The 22723-nt window shown below is 42.1% G+C and overlaps 1 protein-coding gene and 1 pseudogene across 2 annotated transcripts; both read right to left on the bottom strand.

Annotated features, from left to right (window-relative positions):
* Positions 1-161: 161 nt before the first annotated feature.
* On the bottom strand, positions 162-15807 carry OXA1L (OXA1L mitochondrial inner membrane insertase). The gene is made up of 10 exons (XM_082452427.1): positions 15694-15807; positions 15090-15251; positions 3457-3670; positions 2077-2220; positions 1736-1821; positions 1383-1547; positions 1079-1183; positions 826-988; positions 658-738; positions 162-571 (listed from the first exon to the last, which is right to left on the bottom strand). Exons 1-10 carry the CDS (start codon positions 15754-15756, stop codon positions 444-446), a joined length of 1311 nt encoding a protein of 436 aa, XP_082308553.1. The 5' UTR covers positions 15757-15807; the 3' UTR covers positions 162-443.
* A 108-nt stretch (positions 15808-15915) lies between these two features.
* Positions 15916-20382, bottom strand: LOC309656246 (elongation factor 1-alpha 1 pseudogene; annotated as a pseudogene). The gene has a single exon. The product of its transcript is annotated as an elongation factor 1-alpha 1 pseudogene (transcript).
* Between the last annotated feature and the right edge of the window lie 2341 nt (positions 20383-22723).

Raw genomic sequence — 22723 nt, forward strand, 5'->3', positions numbered from 1 at the left:
TGAATGTGGTTCCTCCAGATACAGTCTCCACCTACCACGCATACCTCTGACCACAAAGCAAGTACGGACGGGACAACACATCTAAGCCCTTAATGCCAGGTTACAACACTGAGACGCCTCCTAAGAGCACGGGCCAGCAAGAACAATCACCACCCAACCTATTCTTTTTTCTGAAGCACTCCATCCATTTCCCTGTTTAATAAGTGTCAGGGAGCAGCATGTAGTACAGAGGTTTACTAACTCAGCGGATGGGAAGATCACTTGGCTCCCCAGTGTTCTTTCACACTTAGGTGGAAGAGTCTGTAGTGGAATCCACTTTTAAAATGAACATCAACATGTCCCACAGTTTCTAGGTCTGGGGCAAGGACCCAGCATCAATTCTTGTTCTAAGGTTGAGTCTCTGAAGAGAGAGAGTTCCTGCCAGTATGAGCAGGGAAGAGAGTTCAGCCAAGTGTGTCACTCCAGGGATGCTTTGACTTTGGTTTGTTGCTGCTGCTATTGGGGGTGTTGGGAGGTCCATCCTTTCCATGCTGTAGCAGAGGGTTGTGGGTAAAGGTCTGTCGTAAGGGACCTGGGGGAAGAAGAGAAAACCAATCTCGATGAACAAAGGAAAGGAAGAAACAAATGACAGAATTTCGCCTGCAAAGGGTTATTTACCCCTGGCTGCTAGCTCCAAGTGATTCTGCATGCGTCGTTCACGCTCCTGTAGCTGATGTGCCATTTCGGCATTCTTCCAGCCTGTGTAAAAAGGAGTAAGGCAGTTGGTCCTGTACCCACTCCTAGGCCACTCTCCCCGGGTCCTATTCACGGAGGACAGGCCCTTACCTCTTTTGAAGCTCTTTATGAAGCCTTCCCGGGGAGGTAACTTGTCTGCGTCATGCACAACGCGCTGGGGGATTTTAAGTACAGTGCGTACAGCTGGAATACGGAGGCAGGCCACCTGGCCCAGGGAAAACATGTTGGAGGAGAGCCAGTACATGAACACTGCCTGGATGAGAAGGAAGAGAAGGTACTCAGAAGCTGCGTCCCTGGTCAGCTTGCCGGGAGACTTGGAGCCAGCCCCTAAGCCATTACCTACCGAGGGGAAATGGATAGTTATGGGCAAGACTGCCAGGGGCATCAATCTGATAAAATTTCTCATCCACTGAAGGTCAGAACTTTGCATGCCAGTTTCAGCACCTAGCTGCAAAAAAAAAAAAAAAAAAAAAAAAAAAAGAGGCAGGGGAAGAATAGTAAATGCATGGCAATTTTAGTTGAATGTGGCTCAGATTTCTTACCCATCAACTCTATTTCTCCAGGGAGTGAAGAATGACCATTCTATACAACTACTTTCCCCTCACTCCCCATTCTGCAGGCCTGGCACTCGGCGAACCTGGGCTTACCTCAAGGACACCCCACATTGTAGCAGTGACCACCAGAGGTAATATGTAAGTGGGGTCAGATAGTGTGAGATCCTGGAACCACCAGAGGCCACCTGTCTGCAGGCTGGGCACGGGAAGGTTAGCCATTTCTCTCAAGGCAATGAAGAAGGAGATGAAGATCGGGGCCTATGACACAGGATAAACAGTGTCAGGACCCTTTAGTAGAAGGGACATTTTAATTACTCCATTACTGAAACCCATGTAGCATAGTATCACCACCACATGCTTTTTTGGGGGTCTAGGGCATGGGAAACATAGAGGAGTAATCTGATTGGTTCTGATGAAGTTCAAGAAGGGAAATGTTTTTTGCTCACCTGAGTCAGAGGTAGAATGAGAGGTCTAAAGAGTTTAATATCATGCTTTTTCTGGTAGAACGTCATCTCCGAGGAGGCCCTGTAAACTGTGAAGGGAGCGGAAGCTAACGGTTGGGCTAACAGCTAGGTCGGAGGAGGTGACCATCCTCATCACCTGGCCCATGAGATTTCTAACTGACCCTGGCCAGTCACTGGAAGCATTTAGGCCTAAGAAGCAGGTAAATCTTAGAACTTGCCGAACTGTAGCAACTCCTGATTTAGGCTGCTCCCCCCACCTGAGCTGAATGTCAGGGAAAGCGCAAATGTGGTCCTCACCCATGCTCATTCTGCAACGGACTCACATTCAGTGTGGTTTCCTGTCAACTTGGCCTCTCTGATTCGAGCGGAAAACTTCTGAATCTCTGGCAAGTGGTTGTGGATGTTAGCGGCCTCTCGCTGGCCCTTCACGATGAGAGGAAACACCAGGCAGCGGGCAAGGACTGTACCTGGAAAACACGAACTAAGACTGGAGTGAAATTCAAGCCATTCTGCAGCTAGAAGGCTGAAGGTTTTTAGGTCCTCACTGAAAGGGGCTCTTAGCCCAGACTTTTCCACCCTGTGACTCATGCCCAAAGGGCCCCAAAACAAAGGGTACGGGTATGACTTAGTTCCTTCGAGGCTCAGTCTTCTGCTTTGATGTCAAAAGTCTGGCATTAACTTCTCTAGGCAAATGACCAGGAATCTTGTTTCCTTGAACAAAAAGGTGACAGAAGCCACTTTTGTAGATCAATGGTTTCCAAACTTTTCTATGATCAATGGACTCCTTTTTTCCCCAACTCTTAAGTGTAACCCCAATATATGTAACAAATAAAATCAAGCTGCCCTGGGTGAGGAGGTAGTCTGACTATAGGATTGTTCAAGCTCTGGCCTTTGCTTTGCTCAGAAGCACTTTTACAGAACTCTGGGGCTCCCAGGAATGAAGTTTGAAAGCCACTGTCCTAGAACTGCCTGCAGTAGGAGGTAATCTGGTGGCCTACTGCTTTAGCTCCCTCCTATTTTTCTTACACTTCACATTTCTTGATCATTTCAACAAATATTTATTTAGTTGATGGTATCTGTGGGTAAGCAAGTGGGCCTGGGCTGAGAAGAGACCAGGTGGAGATACAGGTTTAGGCTTTATCAACATTATGATGAATGGTGTGAAGTGGACAGAGAAGGGAGCTAAGGATGGAACCTGGAATCCCAGCACTAAAGGGGCAGGTAGAGTACTGAGCAATGGAGATGGGAGGGTGTGGTCAGAAAAACAGGAAGAGAATCTACAAAGATTGTCGCAAAAGCCAGGGGACAGGGCTTCCCTGGTGGCACAGTGGTTAAGAATCCACCTGCCAATGCAGGGGACGTGGGTTCGAGCCCTGGTCCGGGAAGATCCCACATGCCACGGAGCAACTAAGCCCGTGCGCCACAACTACTGAGCCTGTGCTCTAGAGCCCGCATGCCACAACTACTGAGCCTGTGTACCGCAACTACTGAAGCCTGCGTGCCTAGAGCCCGTGCTCCGCAACAAGAGAAGCCACTGCAATGAGAAGACGGCGCACCTCAACGAAGAGTAGCCCCTGCTCGCCGCAACTAGAGAAAAGCCCGCGCGCAGCAATGAAGACCCAATGCAGCCAAAAATAAATAAATAAAGTTCTAACCCTAAGCCCCCATTTCCTCTACTGTTGTACAAGATATATCCCCCTTACATGCAGCAATGGCCCCCCACCAAGGTAGGCCTAGGTTAACATGCATAAATTCCAATAAGTTCTGGATCAGTCCCACTGGGGTGTATGACCCCAGCCCAAGCTCAGTGAAGCTCTGTTCTGCAGCAGCCAGGATGGTATCTGTAGTGTCTCCAGAAGCCACCTCAGGTACTGCTGTAGGTGGGGGAGTTGCAGGAATGACCGGAGGGGCCTGAACCTGTGGGGAAAAAGGAGGGAAAAAAAAAAAAAAAAAGCCAGGCGTTATATTCGGGGAGGAGGGGACACACACACAGAAATCGAGGTCCCTCTTATGATAACCGATACTGGGGTACTCTCTTGACTCCCTGTTTCTCGTTCTCCCAGGGTAGCCTACACTGTCATAGAATTCAAAGCTTAAAAAGAACATTTTATGCCAGGAAGTCAATTAAAAAATACATTATTTTCCTGGATTTTGTAATGCTTGTGGTATTTGTCAGCTTTTAAAAACCATTACTTTGTAAAGATTTCTTATTCTAAGTAAATATTCCCACTCATATTTTTAAAAAAAGGATATTTTATTTTCCCCTCTAGGCAGAAAGATAAGTTACTCAAAATAAGACTTCATGACTCTCCTTCATGTTGGGAAGTTATCTGTGCATTTTCCAAACTTCAGTCATTCGAGTATCACTGGCACGATTCTGCATACACTGAAACTATTATAGTTTTTCTTTAAACAACTCAGTTTTTAAGATCAAAAATATCTACTTGGTCTCATCCTGAGAAATATTAATGTCCATGAAATCAGGGATATACAAGTTATAATCAAAGATATACAATTATAAATTGTGTCAACTGAAAAAAAAATGCACGACCTAAAAGTTGAGAACTGTGTGTTATTTGGGGCATTACTGAGGACTTAAGTGCAGGACACAGCCTCTCAGCTCTGAGGGACTGTTCCGAAGAGGTAAGGGAGGAGCCAGGACGTATAGGAGTTTTTGCAAACAAACAAAAAAACAACCCCAAAAGCCAGGTAGTCAAACACCAAAAAATTACTGCTAATTAAATAAAAACCAGATGTCTCAGGTTAATGAATTTAGTGCTTTTCTATGTATGGAAAGACACCAGAATTTGGGTTTATGGAAATCATTCCTTTGATTTGTACCTTAACTATCTAGGGCCAGTATTCTGTTTCTCCATCCTGAATTCCCTCAGGGTGCAGTGCTGGGAGTGGCTACAGTGGCTGATGGCCCCAACACACTTTGTTTAGCGATATGGCGGGTGACATTCTTTGTCCTCGGCACCTCCTTCTAGGTCATAAACTGGACCAACAATTGGGAGGCATTTCATGACCAATTCTGTCCCATGGCACTAGGAAGGCTGATTCTAGATCAGGCAAAGATTCTGCTGATAGGCTACTCAATTTGCTAATTTTTGGATCAGGCCCTGTTGATAATCTAAAATTCTCTGGATCGCCTGTCTTATGTGGATGAAGAATGTTGCCAGGTGTATCAGTAAATAAAGGATGCTGCAAGCCATCAAGCCATCAGCCACCCTCAACTATATACCCTGAGGGGATTCAGGATGGAGAAAAACAATACTGGTGCTATACAGTTAAGGTGTATATCAAAGGAATGATTTCAACAAGCCTAGACTCTTAAATCATTCCACACATAGAAAAGTGCGAAACTCATTAACTTGAGATGTCTGGCTTTTAACACTAATCTTTTGATGTTCTGACTACCTGGGTTTTTTTTGCAAAATTCCTACATATCCTGGCTCCTCCCTTACCTCTTCGGAGTAGTCCCTCGGAGCTATCTCAGAGGATGTCTTCTGGCTTAAGTCCTCAGCAAGACCACTGAATAAAACATAATTCTCAACTTTTAGGTTGTGCACTTTTTTTCAGTCAACAATTTTGGCGACCACGAAGGGACCCAGAGCAGAACTCTCCTTTGCCCGAACTCTAAGAGGATCCAGCGCCTGGTACCAGCAGAGGCCTCTTGGGCCTGTCTGCCTCCTTGGAGAGTCCAGACGAATTTGGGTGATTCTTGGATCTCCTGATTATTGGTTGATGATCCTGAGTTTTATTTGGCAGTGTCTAACTGCCCAGTTGAAAGCTACTAGGGAAACCAGGTAGAAAGACTGGGAGTTGCTCAGTTGAGACAATAAGGAGTCTGGACTGGGTGATTAGGTGAGAGGCTGGCCTAACATCTTTGCCTCCAGTTAAACACTCTCGCCAAGTCTATGTATGTACAAAACTTATACTTACAAGTACTCACTTAATTGGGAATTAAAGGAAATCTTGCCCTGAAAATAGCCCATATGGGGCTTTTTTTTTTTTTGCTGCATCTCACAGCATGCGGAACTTCCCCGACCAGGGATCAAACCCACACCCCCTGCAGCAGAAGCGAGGAAGGACCACCAGGGAAGCCCTGGGGCTCTTTTACTGCATACGCAGTTAAGTTAGAGAAACAGCTTCATAAACCATCTTTTCAGAATTCTGACCTTAAAGAAATAAAAGCCCTTCTGGGGGAACTTGCAAGTCTCTCCCAGTGTCTGAGATGTAAATGTTCTACTTGATCTTCTCAAGTGTGCGAGTGTGAGTGAGTATGTGTGTTGTGTTTTGTGAGAACTTGGTCTCTGCCATCCAGAAGGTACATATATTTTGCAGCCAACTGAACAGACTGAGATTCTGAGCAGTCTTTTTCCTGACTGTGCGAACTCTCAGGGGCTTTTTGCCATTTTAACTTTTGCTGCGTCAGCCTGTACAACAAAGGCCTTTACTTTCTTAGGCTATTTTTGGGAGTAAACCTTCTGTATCTTGGTTAGGTGGCATCCTTTGCACTCTCTTGTGGGGATGCTTCTTTCGTCCCATTGGTCTGAATCACAATTAAGATACATCTCATTAATGGCCAGATGACAGGTCTTTTAAATTGGAAAAACTCTAAATTGGTAAATCTTTAGAGAATCTCATTATAAACAGCTGTTTTATCGGGACCCATGGAAAAACCAAATTAGAAGGTGGAAAAATATATATAATGGTTAACCTAACAACTCCTTTAGTTTAAACCAAACAAAAAACTGGTTTGGGAAGCCTTATTCCTGGTCTCTGCTTCCCCTCAATGGGTGTTATAGATGCTAAAAAAAATAAAAATCAATAATGTTAATTAGGTTCATTAACAGGGAAATAAGAAAAAACTGAAGGGAAGGTCTAGAGACTTTTTCCCAACAAGGTGGAAATTTTAAAGGGACTTGTCCCAAAAGATAAAGAGTCTCTAGATGGTTTTTAAGAAATGGAATAAATAAAATGGACGTTAATGGGACTAAAACAAAAGGTTTTGGTACAATATTATCTAAAGTTGGATGGGCTTTAGCCCCCTTTAGGGATTCCCATTGATCTTCAACATTAAGGGGCCCCAAACAAGTCTGTTCTATTTATCCCAATTAAAAAAAAAAAATGTATGTTTAAAAGGCTGGAAGAAAATTTCATTGAGATATCTGACCAGCAATTACTTGGGGCAACATATAGGCCAATTAATCAAATTAAAAGATTGACAGGGATTTCCCTGGTGGTCCAGTGGCTAAGACTCCACGCTCCCAATGCAGGGGGCCCGGGTGCGATCCCTGGTCAGGGAACTAGATCCCACATGCTGCAACGAAGATCTCGCGTGTGGCAACATAAATAAATATTAAAAAAAAAAAAGAGAGAAGAAGATTTACAAAGGGTCTGAGTCCCTTGGCTCAGCCCCTCACTGGGAACCCCAGTGCCTTTTATTTTTTAAAATATTTATTTATTTGGCTTTATCAGGTCTTGGTTGCAACACGCAGGATCTGTGTTACGGTGCGCGGGCTTCTCTCTAGCTGTGGCGCGTTGGCTCAGTAGCTGTGGCTCGTGGGCTCTCTAGTCGTGGCACACTGGCTTAGTTGCCCCATGGCATGTAGGATCTTAGTTCCTCGACCAAGGATCGAACCCGCGTCCCCTGCACTGGAAGGCAGATTCTCAATCACTGGACCACGAGGGAAGTCCCCCAGTGCCTTTTATACAAAAATACTATTTTATATGGTCAGCATAAAAAGAAAGGTTTCTGCACTCCTTATAAGACCAAGGCTTGTTGATGGGGTCCTAATAGAAACTAAAGTTAAAGGTATAAAAATTGAAAGAATGGAGACAAAAGTTTATAAACATTGGTATTAAATGAGCTTTATATAAGACGGTTACATGTCTTTTACCTAATTATATTATGGGGAAGACATGTTTTACTGGGGAATGCTTCCTTGCCTGATACAACACAGGGCATATAAATCTGCCCCTCAGGAAATATAATTAAACACACTAAAGGAAACCAACGGGGTTACCTGGGCCTGCACAATATAAAATAAAAACTGGGAGCAATATTCAAGGGCTAATAAAAATAATAATAGAGATTTTGCTCTGGATTTAACTTGTGAACTCAGAAAGAGGACTTTTGTTGAATGTCTTATGCAAGCTTTTAAAGGCATGGGTAAGTTAAACCCTAAAATTCTAGAACACAGAACTCATGAATTTCAGTTTAGTTGGAAATCTTCTCAGTGATATAAAAAAGCAAATAAAAGAAAATACAGTTGGGCAAATCAAGCTTTTAATATCATTTAAGCAGCAAACCAGTTCTTTGGAGAATTAAAAGCAACTGTCTTTGTCTTGCAAATCTCTACAAATCAAAAATATAAACACAGCTCACAATGACTTGAGGCTGAGCCTAATTAGCTCAATCAGGTAAAATCTGAAACCAAGGAAAAAAGAGAAAAAGGCCTTTTAAAACTCAAACTGCTAGAAAGCCTCCCTCACTCAAAATCTAGTTCACACCCTTTAAAGGATCTGTATTTGTTTTTCAAATCTTTTGTCACTTTGGTTAAGTGAATAAGTATTGTTTCACAGTGACCTATGATCCTATGTGACCATGTGTTTTGAAACCTTTTTGATATTTTTGACAAGCTTACAAGTAACAAATTCTAACTGTTATTTTAACCTCCAGCTAACTCTGGGATGCTTCAAAGAAACCCTGAGGCATCTCAGAGACAAATTTAAACAGCGGCTTACCTGGTATGTTTAAATTACTTGAGAAATATTGTCAACTGATTGGAGACAAACCTTAGGTTATATTGTATGGGTAAATGTCATTAATATAGCTATTCCAAAATTTATATGGAATTCTTAAAATTCCTGGCATAATGTTATCAGTCATAATTCTAGTTATTATCTTAAAATGCTGTACATCACAGAAATATCCAAGTTTCTTGTCAATTACACTGTAATCAGATTTTTTTCTTTTTAACATCTTTATTGGCGTATAATTGCTTTACAATGGTGTGTTAGTTTCTGCTTTATAACAAAGTGAATCAGCTATACATATACATATATCCCCATATCTCCTCCCTCTTGCGTCTCCCTCCCACCACCTTCTCTATCCCATCCCTCTAGGTGGTCACAAAGCACCGAGCTGATCTCCCTGTGCTAGGCGGCTGCTTCCCACTAGCCATCTACTGTAACCAGATCTTTAACCACGCCATTTTAAGTCTTTTGTGGTTTATAGACAACCACTGTTTTACTCTGGTGCTTTTATAAAATGAAGATCTTCAAGAAGATTCATAAAAAGAACTTTCTGGGACTTCCCCGGGGGTCCAGTGTGGTTAAGACTCTGTGCTTCCACTGCAGGGGGCGCAGGTTCGATCTCTGGTCAGGGAACTAAGATCCCATATGATACGTGGTGTGGCCAAAAATAAATAAATAAATAAAAAGAACTTTTTGACAAATGTAAGTTTCTGATAACTTTTAGATCATACCACTAACTTGGGTAAGAAATTACAAAATTCTAATGAAAAACTTGATGACTTCATCCAGATCAACAGCAATTAATTACATGGGACTGAACGAACTGATAAATATGATTTATAATTTTCTGAAATATACTGGCTTTTAATCTTTGTTTTCCAGGAAACCTTTCTTCTTAAGCTATGATCTAAAGCAAGTTGATAAAGTATATGTTTGTAAACAAAGAGGAAACATTTATCTTTCTACCTGATCCATCCAGAATTTGGCTTCTCCAGCTGGCTCTCCTGTGGACTTGATGGTTTGTTTTTTTTTTTAAAATAAATTTATTTATTTTTGGCTGCATTGGGTCTTCGTTGCTGTGCATGGGCTTTCTCTAGGTGCGGCGAGCGGGGGCTACTCTTTGTTGTGGTGCGTGGGCTTCTCATTGAGGAGGCTCTAGGTGCGTGGGCTTCAGTAGTTGTGGCATGTGGGCTCAGCAGTTGTAGCTCGCAGGCTCTAGTGTGCAGGCTCAGTAGCTGTGGCACACGGGCTTAGCTGCTCCGCGGCATGTGGGATCTTCCCGGACCAGGGCTCGCACCCATGTCCCCTGCATTGACAGGTGGATTCTTAACCACTGCGCCACCAGGGAAGTCCTGACTTGATGGTTTATTGTGTGACCAGATTACAACTATTTATACTAATCATTTTTTTAATTTGTTCTCTTTGTTTCCAAATTGTTTATGCCTTGTGTTTCTCTCTGCTGTATTATGATCTGATTAACGTTACTAGCTATAGTACGTATCCTGTCTATTTTATTTTTATTTTTGGCCGCGTTGTGTGGCATGCAGGATCTTAGTTCCCCGACCAAGGATCAAACCCGTGTCCCCTGCCCTGGAAGCACGGAGTCTTAACCACTGGACTACCAGGGAAGTCCTCCTGTCTATTTTATAAGATTGTCTCTTGTATTACACAATGTGTAACCTGGCTAAAAGTCTTGAGACAGTTGACCATATATGTAACTCTACATAGAATAATTGTAATAGTGCAACTCTAGATATGGGAAAAAGCAACAAGGGAAAACATTTCCTGGATCCTAATAGACGAGTAAGACAGGTGATCCAGAGAATTTTAGATTATGAACAGGGCCTAGTCCAAAAATCAACACATTGGCCTATAAACAGAATCTTTCCCTCATCTAGGAATGTGTCTTCCTAGCAATGTGGGACAAAATTGGTCATGGAATGCCTCCCAAAAACATTGATCTAATTTATGACCAAGAGGAGGCACTGAGGACAAAGAATGTTGCCCTCATATCAGTAAACAAAGGATGTTGGGGCCATCAGCCACTGCAGCCACCTGCAAGGGTGCACCCTGAGGGGATTCAGGATGGAGAAAAACAGAATACTGGCCCTAGATAGTTAAGGTGCATATCAAAGGAAGGATTTCAATAAGCACTCCCCCCCCTCACCCCCAAAAAAAGCCCAGACTCTTGCATCTTTTGTTACATAGAAAAGTACTGAACTCATTAACTTGAGACATCTGGTTTTTCTTTAATTAAAGAGTAATCTTTTGATGTTCCGACTACTTGTTCTGTTTTGTTTTTTTTTTGGCAAAACTGCTATATATCCTGGCTCCTCCCTTACCTCTCTGGAACAGTCCCTTAGAGCTGAGAGGCTGTATCCTAGTTAAGTCCTCAGTAATGCCCCAAATAAAACACAATTCTCAACTCTTAAATTGTGTAGTTTTCTTCAGTTGACAACTCGTACCTCATTTACCTTTTTTTTTTTTTGCTGCACCCTGTGGCTTGTGGATTTTATAACTTATGAAAATATCACCAAGTTAATTTTTTTTCTTGCTGACAACTCTGCAACAGAAATAACATGAACTTACTGACCTTCAGTAAACCTAGGTACAATAAAAGAAATGTCTATATTGATTAAACCAGCAAGCTTAAACTAGCTTTAACACCAGATATTAATTTAATATTGAACATTTCCTAGATCACATGAACCTGAAATTCATTCCGGCCAGTTTCCTTTATATTTAGAAAGATTTAATTCGTAAGCGCTTACTTTTAAGTCAATTAAATAGAGGTCTTTTATAAATTTAGACAGTATATCCAGAGGTAGTGACATCTCATATGTATAATGTCTACACACACGTAAACAGACAAAACTAGAGATCTCATAGTTTCACTTAAAAAACTTAGCTATGAATCAGGTATTACAATATAAACTTACTAGTTTATAAATAACAGTTGGAATAAATTAAATTCATTCGCTCAGAGGACTAAGGCTTTGCTATTTGTGAAAAAGACTTTTAAGATTTGTATTCCTCCTTGATAAACCCTAAGGAGGGTACGAACTAGATTTTGGGTGAGGGAGCCTTTCCACTGGTTTGAATTTAAAAGGCCTTTCCTCTTTGGTTTCAGGTTTTACCTGATTGAGCTAATTAGGCTCAGGCTCAGGTCTCTGTGGGCTGAATTTACATTTCTGATTTGTAGAGATTTTCAAGACAAAGACAGTTGCTTTTAATTCCCCAAAGAACTGGTTAGTTGCCTAAATGATACTAAAAGATTGATTTGCCCAACTATATTTTCTTTGTTTTTTTAATATCACTGAGATTTCCGACTAAACTGAAAACCAAGAGTTCTTAGGGTTCAATTTATCATGTCTTCAAAAGTTTGGGGCTTCCCTGGTGGCGCAGTGGTTGAGAATCTGCCTGCCAATGCAGGGGACACGGGTTCGAGCCCTGGTCTGGGAAGATCCCACATGACGCGGAGCAACTAGGCCCGTGAGCCACAACTACTGAGCCTGTGCGTCTGGAGCCTGTGCTCCGCAACAAAAGAGGCCGCGATAGTGAGAGGCCCGCGCACCGCGATGAAGAGTGGCCCCCGCTTGCCACAACTAGAGAAAGCCCTCGCACAGAAACGAAGACCCAACAGAGCCAAAAATAAATAAATAATTTTTTAAAAAAAAGAAAAAAAAAAAAGAAATGCAAGACATTAAAACAAAACAAAACAAAAAGTTTGGACAAGGCATTCAACAAAGGCCCTCTTTCCGAGTGTACCAGTTAGACCCAGAGCAAATCTCTATTACTATTTTCATTAACCCCGGAATATTAGCTCTCAGTTTTTACTTTGTATTGTTCAGGCTCTGGTAACCCTACTGGTTTCCTTTAGTATGCTTAATTAATATTGTCTGAGGAGCAGATTTATATGCCCTGTCTTATAATAAATACCAGGCAGGGGAAGCATTCCCCAGTGAGACATAATATCTATCCTACAGTATAATTAGGCAAAAGAGATGTAACCATCTTACATAAAGTCCATTTAAATATACCAATTTTGATAAATTTTTATCTCAAGTCTATCAACTTCTATACCTTTAACTTTAGTTTCCATTAGGATCCCATGAACAAGCCTTGGTCTTAAAAGGAGTCCAGAAACTTCCTTTTTATCCCAATCATTTAATCTATTTTTGTATAAAAGGCTCTGGGGTCCCTAGTAAGAGGTTGAGCCAAGGGACTCAGGCTCTTTTGTCAATCTTTTAACTTGACCAATTGGCCTGTGGCCTCAAGCAATCGCTGGTCAGGTATCGCAGTGTAAGTTTCTTATAGCCTTTAGAAGGGGTGAAAAAGTATACACACACACACACACACACACACACACACGCACATTACACTGGGGTAAATAGAGTGGACTTATTTGGGGCCCTTTAATGTTGGGGACCAATAACATTGGTCCATCCAACCTCAGGTAGTGTTGTACCAAAACCTTTTGTTTTAACCCTATTAACATCCGTTTTATTTATCTCATTTCTTAATAGCCATCTAAAGATTTCTTTATCCATTTGGGATGAGTTCCTTTAAAATTTCCACCTCGTTGGGAAGAAGCCTCTAGACTTTCCCTTCATTTTTTTTTTAACCTCCCTGTTAATCAGCCTCATTAACATTATCTTCAATGTTTTTATTAGCATTTGTAAGACCCTCTGAGGGGAAGCAGAGACCACAAATAAGGTTTCCCAAACCCTTTTTTTTTTTTAAACTAAAGGGAGTTCTTAGGTTAACTATTTTGTGTGTGTGTATCCACTTTCTAATTTGTTTTTTTATAGGTACCAATAAAACAGCTGTTTATGACAGCTCTCTAAAAATTTACCAATTTAGAAGTTTTTCCAATTTACAGGATCCAATGGCTATTGATAGGTGGTATTTTAATTACAACTCAAACCAATAAGATGCAAGAAGCATCCCCACAAGAGAGTGCAAAGGATGTAGCCTTCACAAGATCTAGAAAGTTTACTCCTAAAAAACAGTCTAAGAAATTAAAGGTCTTTGTTATAGGCTGACGCAAGGAAGATTAAGATGACTTAAGTCCCTGAGAGTTGGCGCACTCAGACAAAAGACTGCTCAGAATCTCAGTCTATTCAACTGGCTGCCAAACGTACACCATATATGTACTTTCCGGATGGCAGAGACCAACTTCACACACACGCGCGCGCGCGCGCGCACACACACACACACACACACACACACACACACACACACACGCACGCGCAAGAAGATCAGGTAGAACGTTTACATTTCAAAGACAGAGAAAAACGCAAGTTCCCTAGAAGGGCTTTTGTTTCTTTGTAAGAAACAAAGAAAAGATGTTTTATCAAGCTGGCTTTCTCTAACTTAACTGCGTATGAAATAAAAAGAGCCCCTGTTGGCCATTTTCAGGGCAAGGTTTCCTTTAATTCCCAATTAAGTACATACTTGTAAATGTAAGTACAAAAACCTGGCAGGGTGTTAACTGGAGGCTGGCTTTCTGAAAAAACGTTAGGCCAGCTTCTCAGCTAATCACCCAGTCCAGACCACTCAGAGTGTCTCAACTGAGTAACTCCCAGTATCTTTCAATTGCGCAGCCAGGTGCCTATTAGACACTGCCAAATAAAACTCAGGATCATCAAGCAATAAGTGGGAGATCCAAGAACCAGGAGAGACTCACCAAAATTTGTCTGGACTCTCTGAGGAGGCAGATGGGTACAAGAGGCCTCTGCCGGTACCAAGGCTCCAGTTCCTCAGATTTCAGGTGAAGGGGAAAACTCTGCTCTGGGTCCCTTCGTTGGTAGCCCAGGCTATGACTGAAAAAAAATGCACGACGTAAACGTTGAGAACTGTGTGTTATTTGGGGCATTACTGAGGACGTAAGCCCAGGATACAACCTCTCAGCTCTGAGGGATGTTCCAAAGAGGTAAGGGAGGAGCCAGGATGTACAGGAGTTTTTGCAAACAAAACAAAACAAAAGAAAAAAACCAGGTAGTCAAACACCAAAAAATTACTGCTAATTAAATAAAAACCAGATGTCTCAAGTTAATGAATTTAGTGCTTTTCTAAGTATGGAAAGACGCAAGACTTTGGGCTTATTGAAATCATTCCTTTGATATGTACCTTAGCTATCTAGGGCCAGTTTTGTTTCTCCATCCTGAATTCCCTCAGGGTGCACGGTTGGGGGTGGCTGCAGTGGCTGAAGGCCGCAACATCCTTTGTTTACTGATAGAGCAGGTGACATTCTTTGTCCACACTTGATATGCAAGTTATAATTTTTCTAATACACACACAGAATCACATCTCATATCACCATCAGTGGCTTGCCACCATTCTGGCAAACAACGCCTAGTACATAACGTAAATCTTTCCTCCTGTGCTCTCAATAATTTCCCCACTGATTTGAAAATCTCTCCCAAGCAGAGACGCTATCTTTTGGCGAGTTGGGTGGAGTGTAAACAAGAACTCTGCTCCACATTCCCCTCCCCCAAGTCAAAGCAAAATAAAAACAAATCAGAAAGAAGCACCACTCCTAACACTGCAGGGACGAAACGTCTCTTACCTGGGCTTCTGCAAAAGAGATGGCAGAGGTACTGAGGCCCCGGGGGCCTGGGGCCGCGAGGAGGACACAGTGCGGGTGCCCGCAGCAGCGGCCGGCTGGGAACCGGAGCCTCGCTGTCAGCGCTTTCCGGGGCCATTGGCAGGGCCCTCCGACGCTGTGGAACTGAGTGGGTAAAAGGAGGATGGAATCCTTTTACCGGGTGAACTCGCTCATTATGCTCACGGCCCGCCCCCCGCCAAACAGGCAGCCAGCTACCACAGGTGAGCACATTCTACTCCCCGCGCTCAGACTGCGAGCCTGAAGGCTTGCAAGCTGTGAGTCCTGCATCTCAGCTACCGCAGACCCACCCCGGGGCCCAGAGGTTGAGGCTGAGGTTTCCTTAGAAGGGGTGACGCTTGTTCCCAGGAACAGACCACGATACTAGGCTGCTGAACCCACGAAGTCGGGAACGGAACCCTCCCGCGTCCTCATGTGACCCGAGGTCACGAGACGCAGGTCCCGGTGAGCAGATCAGCGTCTGCTCATGCCCACAGCACGAGTCATTCCTGGCTCGGGTCACAGGGATAGGGTGGCATCCTGGCGCTCGGCTCCGGGGCATCCTTACCTGACGCTGGGGCCGTAGCAGGCGGAGAAACTCCCGGCGTCCGCACATCAACCTCAGCGCCATCTTGCCAGGAAGAGGACTTATGTTCGCGTCTGCGCACTCAGAACCGCAGCCTCGCGGGAGGAGGCCCTTTTGGAAATGGGCATGAAGCCAGAGCTGTCGCCACGCTCAGGAGGTAAAGGAGACTGGAGCTTGACGGCCATATTTGAAGTGGGTAAGAAGCTGCAAAGGGCCACATTAACAAGGTCACGCAGAGAGTGTTTTCGGGAGATTGAAGTTCAGAGCCAGATCACCACCGGCTTTCGTTAGTGGCTGCATAAACCTGGGAAGTTTTCTTTGTCCTTAAAATACGCGATTCTCCTGCGATTTGTTAACTAAAAGGTACCCTCTAGACGATCTTGGCTGTCCTTGGTGTGGGGTTGTCCTGGCCAGTGATGTTCGATTCTTGTTGCTAGATGATACTGTAATCGCAGAACCAGTGAAATTTGAGAGTGGTCTGGAGTTTGACAGAAATTGAGGGAAGGCAGCTTCTAGGAAATATTTTCCTTCCAGATAAAAAGACAAAGCTTCAAGAGGAGGCTCCATCTTTCCCCTTCCCTTTCCTTAGGGATTGGTTGAGGAGCATCTTGTGACATTGAGGGGACAAATCTTTAAAGATGAAAGGTGGATCGTTAGGGAGTTTGAGATTGACATGTACGCACTGCTATATTTAAAATGGATAACCAACAAAGACCTACTTGTATAGCACAGGGAATTCTCAGTATTATGTAACAGCCTAAATAGGAAAAGAATTTGAAAAAGAATAGATACATGTATAATGTATATGTATAATTGAATCACTTTGCTGTACACCTGAAACTAACAATATTGTAAATCAACTATACTCCAATATAAAATAAAAAGTTAAAAAAAAAAAAGCTAACGTGCTGAAGATGGTTGTATGGAAAGAGAGAAAACCCCTGAATACTTGATGTCACTGAGCTGCTGCAGCAGGCTTGGAAACACCTATCTCCAGATTTTGTTGTGTAAGATAATTGAAGGTCTTTTTTGTCTAGACTCGTAGGTCTCTGTTGCTTGGGTTCTTGAAACTGATAGCATTTCTAGAGATACATGAGGTGAAGTTCCCCTCCTCCAAAGAAAAAAAGTAAGAAAGGTGGGAGTTGAGTATATTTGAACCCCTACGAAGACTCTCAAACTACAGAATGCTTTTGAAATAGCAAAGTATAGTTTGGGAAAGATACAATAGCCTGAAGTGATTTCAGTCACTGCTAGTTTGGGCTGGTTATAAATGTAGCTGACAGGAATGGTAAAAACAGAAGGCAAAGAAATATAATACAGATTTAGTAGTAATTAGGGGTATGACCTATTAATCACATATGTTGGACACCATTGTAAACAAGCTTTTTAAAGATTACTTTGAAAAATCAATACAGTTAGAAGTAATGACAAATATACAGCTACAGAACACTTGGCAAAAAAACCAAAAACCAAAAACCAAACAACCTATCATATGGCAGACTTTTACTTTGGTGGCCCCAAATGAATCATTCCTCTCAGTTTTGCACCCCTGATAGTTACCTCCTCTTGAATCTGGGCTGGCCTATGACTTGCTTTAATCCATAGAATTCATTTTAGGCCTATGCCTTAAGAAGACAATAGCTTCTACTTTTGCATTCAGGGAGATGCCACTGTGTTGGAAGTTTGACTTCTCAGACTTCCATGCTGTGAAAAGCCCAACCTAACCACACGGAGGAGCACTGAGGCCTTGGCTAACAGCTTCTGTTGAGCTCCCAGCCAACAGTCACCACCAACTCTCCAGCCATGTGAAGAAGGCCATCGTGGAAGTGGTTTCTTCAGCCTCTACTGTAGTTACTTTGGGTGACTCTATGTGGAGCAGAGATAGGCTGTTTTCTCTGCTCAGCTCTGCCCAAGTTGCAAAATACAAGCAAGTAAAATGATTGTGGTTTTAAGCCACTGAATTTTGGAGTACTTTGTTGTCTGGCAGTAGATAACTGAAATAAATTTTAATGTTATGTGAATAGGTTTTTGTGCCTGGGAAAAGCGCATCTCCTTACCACTAAAGCTAACCGATGTCTGCTTATATTAGTTTGCACTTATTTCTGATATTTCTGTATGTTTTTATTGCCTTTTCATGGGAATTGGTCCTATTTTCCCTTTTAGATTGTACATTTCTAGAGGCAGGGAACAAGCCTCCTATCTTTTTCACTTTTTCCCCCTCATTAAGCTTTTTTTTAAAAAATTTTATTATTTATTTTTATTTTTGGCTGTGTTGGGTCTTCATTGCTGTGCGCGGGGGCTACTCTTCATTGCGGTGGGTGGGCTTCTCATTGCGGTGGCTTCTCTTGTTGCAGAGCACGGGCTCTAGGCATGTGGGCTTCAGTAGTTGTGGCACGTGGGCTCAGTAGTTGTGGCACGCGGGCTCTAGAGCGCAGGCTCAGTAGTTGTGGTGCACGGGCTTAGTTGCTCCGTGGCATGTGGGATCTTCCCGGGCTAGGGCTTGAACCCGTGTCCCCTGCGTTGGCAGGTGGATTCTTAACCACTGTGCCGCTAGGGAAGCCCCATAAGCTTTGTTTTAATGGAACTCAAAATTCTGTGACAGAGTTTTGGTCAAGTTGTTTCCATTAAAAAGTACTGATTTTCATACACACTGCTATATTTAAAATAGATAACCAACAAGGACCTACTGTATAGCACAGGAAACACTGCTCAGTGTTCTGTAATAACCTAAGTGGGAAAAGAATTTGAAAAAGAATAGATACGTGTATATGTATAACTGAATCACTTTGCTGTACACCTGAAACTAACAAAACATTGTTAATCAACTATACTCCAATATAAAATAAAAATTTAGCATGCCGCAACTAAGAAGCCCACATGCCGCAACTAAACATCCCACATGCTTCAACTAAACATGCCGCAACGAAGATCCCGCATCCCAGCACAGCCTAAATAAATAAATAAATATTAAAATAAAATAAAAAAATTTAAAAATCGTTCAAAAGGGGAAAAAAAGTACTGATTTTAAAACCTAATAACTTAAAACTGCCCTACACAAAGCAAATGGTCCACCATACATTCTCCTTTCCTTCTGAAGGTTTTATGATGCATGTTATCATTAAGCAGTCTTTTGTTTTTATTGGAGTATAATTGCTTTACAATGTTGTGTTAATTTCTGCCGTACCCTTAACAAGTCTTTTACTATTAAACTTAAATGAAAAAAAAAAATCTTAAATGGCCAATTGAGACAAACAGTTCTGAGACTGTTCTTCCACCACTGATTAAGACTGGGGTGGCAGGTATTGGGGATAATATTCATTTAGCCTCTGAGCTTTCTGGGAAGACTTGGTGACCTTGCCAGCTCTAGCTGCCTTCTTCTCCACTGCTTTGATGACACCCACAGTAACCGTCTGTCTCATGTCATGAACAGCAAAATCGCCCAGAGGAGGATAGTCAGAGAAGTTCTCAACACACATGGGCTTACCAGGAACCATATAAATGATGGCAGCATCACCTGATTTCAAGAATTTGGGGCCAACTTCCAGCTCTTTCCCAGAATGACCATCAGTCTTCTCCTTTAGCTCAGCAAACTTGCAAACAATGTGAATGGTGTGACAATCCGGCACAGGTGCGTATCCAGCACTAATTTGGCCTGGTTGGTTCAAGATAATCACCTGAGCTGTGAAGCCAGCTGCTTCCATTGGTGGGTAATTTTTGCTGTCCCCAGCCGCATTGCCATGATGAACATCTTTGACAGACATGTTCTTGACATTGAAACTCACATTGTCTCCAGGAAGGGATTCACTCAAAGCTTCATGATGCACTTCAACAGACTTTACTTCAGTTGTAACATTGACTGGAGCAAAGGTGACCACCATGGCAGGTTTGAGAACACCAGTCTTCATTCGACCCACAGGGACAGTACCAATACCACCAATTTTATAGATGTCTTGGAGGGGCAGACGCAGGGCTTGTCAGTTGGACGAGCTGGTAGCAGGATGCAATCCAGAGCTTCAAGCAGCATGGTTCCTCTGTCGTTGCCATCTTTACAGGTGAGTTTCCATCCCTTGAACCAAGGCATGTTAGCATTTGGCTCCAGCATGTTGTCATCATTCCAACTAGAAATTGGCACAAATGCTACTGTGTCGGGGTTGTAGCCAGTTTTCTTAACGTAGGCGCTGGCTTTCTTAACGATTTCCTTGTATCTCCTCTGGCTGTAGGGTGGTTCCATAGAATCCATTTTGTTAACACCAACAATTAGTTATTTCACACCCAGAAGGTAGGCCAGAAGGGCATGCTCACAGATCTGCCCATGCTTGGAGATGCCTGCTTCAAATTCACCAGTACCAGCAGCATCGATCAGGACAGCACAGTCAGACTGAGATGTGTCTGCAATCATGTTTTTGATGAAGTCTTTGTGTCCTGGGGCATCAATGATGGTCACATAGTACTGTTGGTCTTGAATTTCCACAGGGAGATATCAATGGTGATACTACGCTCACGTTCAGCTTTCAGTTTATCCAAGACCCGGACATACTTGAAGGAGCCCTTTTCCATCTCAGCAGCCTCTCTCTCAAAATTTTTGATGGTTCTTTGGTCGATTCCACCACATTTGTAGATGAGATGGCCAGTAGTGGTAGACTTGCCTGAATCTACGTGTCCAATGGCAACAATGTTTTTTAAAATTTATTATCTTTGTCTGTGTTGGGTCTTCATTGCTGCACTCAGGCTTTCTCTAGTTGCGGCGAGTGGGGGCTACTCCTCATTGCGGTGCAAGGGCTTCTCATTGTGGTGGCTTCTCTTGTTGCAGAGCACAGGCTCTAGGCGCGCGGGCTTCAGTAGTTGTGGGATGTGGGCTCGGTAGCTGTGGCACATGGGCTTCGTTGCTCTGTGGCATGTGGGATCTTCCCAGACCAGGGCTTGAACCTGTGTCCCCTGCATTGGCAGGTGGATTCTTAACCACTGCGCCACCAGGGAAGTTCCCGTTTAAAGTGTTTTAAAGAGAGTATATAATGAAGTGTTAGGTAACAAAATACATATTAACTGTGAGTGCAAAATTAATAGGGGCCACAACAGTCACGGAAAATTCATGAAAGAGGAGAGTGGATGAGATTTTGGCTGGTGCTTCCAGGCAGAGGGAGTAAAACAACAGGCCTGTGGAGGATAGTATGAAGACTGGTCTGCAATGGAGTTAACCCTGTAATTCCTTTACAAAGACTTTATCCTAAGAAATTAACCAGAGTTATATTCATAGATGTTCATTACAGTGCTATATAAGTTGGTAAAAACTGGAAACAATCTCTATTTTGTTTAAGAGTTTCTCCTAAGAAAATAATAAAAAATACCAATATTCAAAGATGATCATTACAGTGTTATTTAAAATGACAAAAATTGGAAACAATCTACATTTTAACCAATAGGGAAATACAAATGGCTCAGGCTACATTCATTCAATAGAATATGTGTTCATTTCAAAGCATATTTTTAATGATAACAAGTAGGCAAAATGTTTATGATTTAGTAAAATATGTATATAATTATGTAAAAGAAGCAGAATGCAAAACTATAAGTACATTATGCTGTTAATTTTGTGAAAAAAAAAATGCATGTCTTAGGAAAAAAGCCTGAAAGAAAATACATCAAACATTTTATATGAGGATAATCTCAAGGTGATGTAATTATGGGTGATTTTTATTTCCATCTTTACATTTTTCTATAGTTTTAACACTTCTAGCAATGATTATATATTTTGTTTATATTCCTAGATACTATCTGTATTAGCTTACTGGGGCTGCCGTAACAATATACTAGGCACTTAAACAACAGAAATTAATTTTCTCATAATTTGAGAGGCTAGAAGTCCAAGATCAAGGTATCAGCAGATTTGGTTTCTTCTGAGGCCTTTCTCCTTGGCTTGCAGATGGGAACCTTCCGTCTGTCTTTACATGGTTGTCCTTTTGTCTGCACATGTTTCTGGTGTCTCCCTTTGGGTCCAAATTTCCTCTACTTATAAAGACAATGGTCACTTTGGATTAAGGCCCATCCTAAAGACCTCATTTTTACTTAATTGCCTCTTTGAAGACCTTGTCTCCAAATACAGTTACATTCTGAAATATTGGGGGTTAGAATTTCAACATATAAATTTTGGGGAGACACGATTCACCTATAGCACTATTTAAAAATGTGATTGGTATAGTATTGAAAATATGAGAAACAAAAAATGGGGCAAGTGTGAGTAGAATAGAAAGATATATGGTGGCTAATGGTGGGAGAACAGGTGAAATAACAATGATACCTAAATTATTTTTTTCTTTTTTTAAATTGAAATATAGTTGATTTACAGTGTTGTGTTAGTTTCAGGTAGACAGCAAAATAATTCAGTTATATATATGTATGTATATATATATATTCTTTTTCAGATTCATTCTATTATAAGTTATTACAAGATATTGAATATAGTTCCCTGTGCTATACAGTAGGTCCTTGTTGGTTATCTATTTTGTATATAGTTGTGCATATGTGTTAATCTCAAACTCCTAATTTATCCCTCTCCCTCCTTTCCCCTTTGGTAATCATAAGTTTGTTTTCTACGTTTGTGAGTCTGTTTCTGTTTTGAATTAAGACCTAACTTAATTTTTTATATTCAGTTCTCTCTGTTCAAATAACTGGTGTAGTTTCTGTCTCTTGACTAGACTCTGATTTTTACAGTAGTGGAACTGGATTTGGGGAAGGTGTTGGGTTTAGTTTTGGATATCTGAATTTGCAATGACAGTGGGATATTCATGTAGAAATATCTTGTACCTAGATGGAAAAATGACGCTGGAGTTTGTGGGAGAGATGGGAAACTGAAAACATTTGTCATTGTCAGCACTGATGTGATGATGGAAACTGTAAGACTACTTGAATTCTCTGGGTGAGCGGTGTGGGGAGCCAAGAGCAGATGGTTGACCATGGTCTCACATATACTCACAAAGAAAAAGTAGCAAAATTTTTTTAAAAAATCACAAACTTG

Source organism: Balaenoptera physalus (genome assembly GCF_965194825.1).
Source record: "Balaenoptera physalus genome assembly, chromosome: 2".
In the NCBI taxonomy this organism is placed as follows: Eukaryota; Metazoa; Chordata; class Mammalia; order Artiodactyla; family Balaenopteridae; genus Balaenoptera; species Balaenoptera physalus.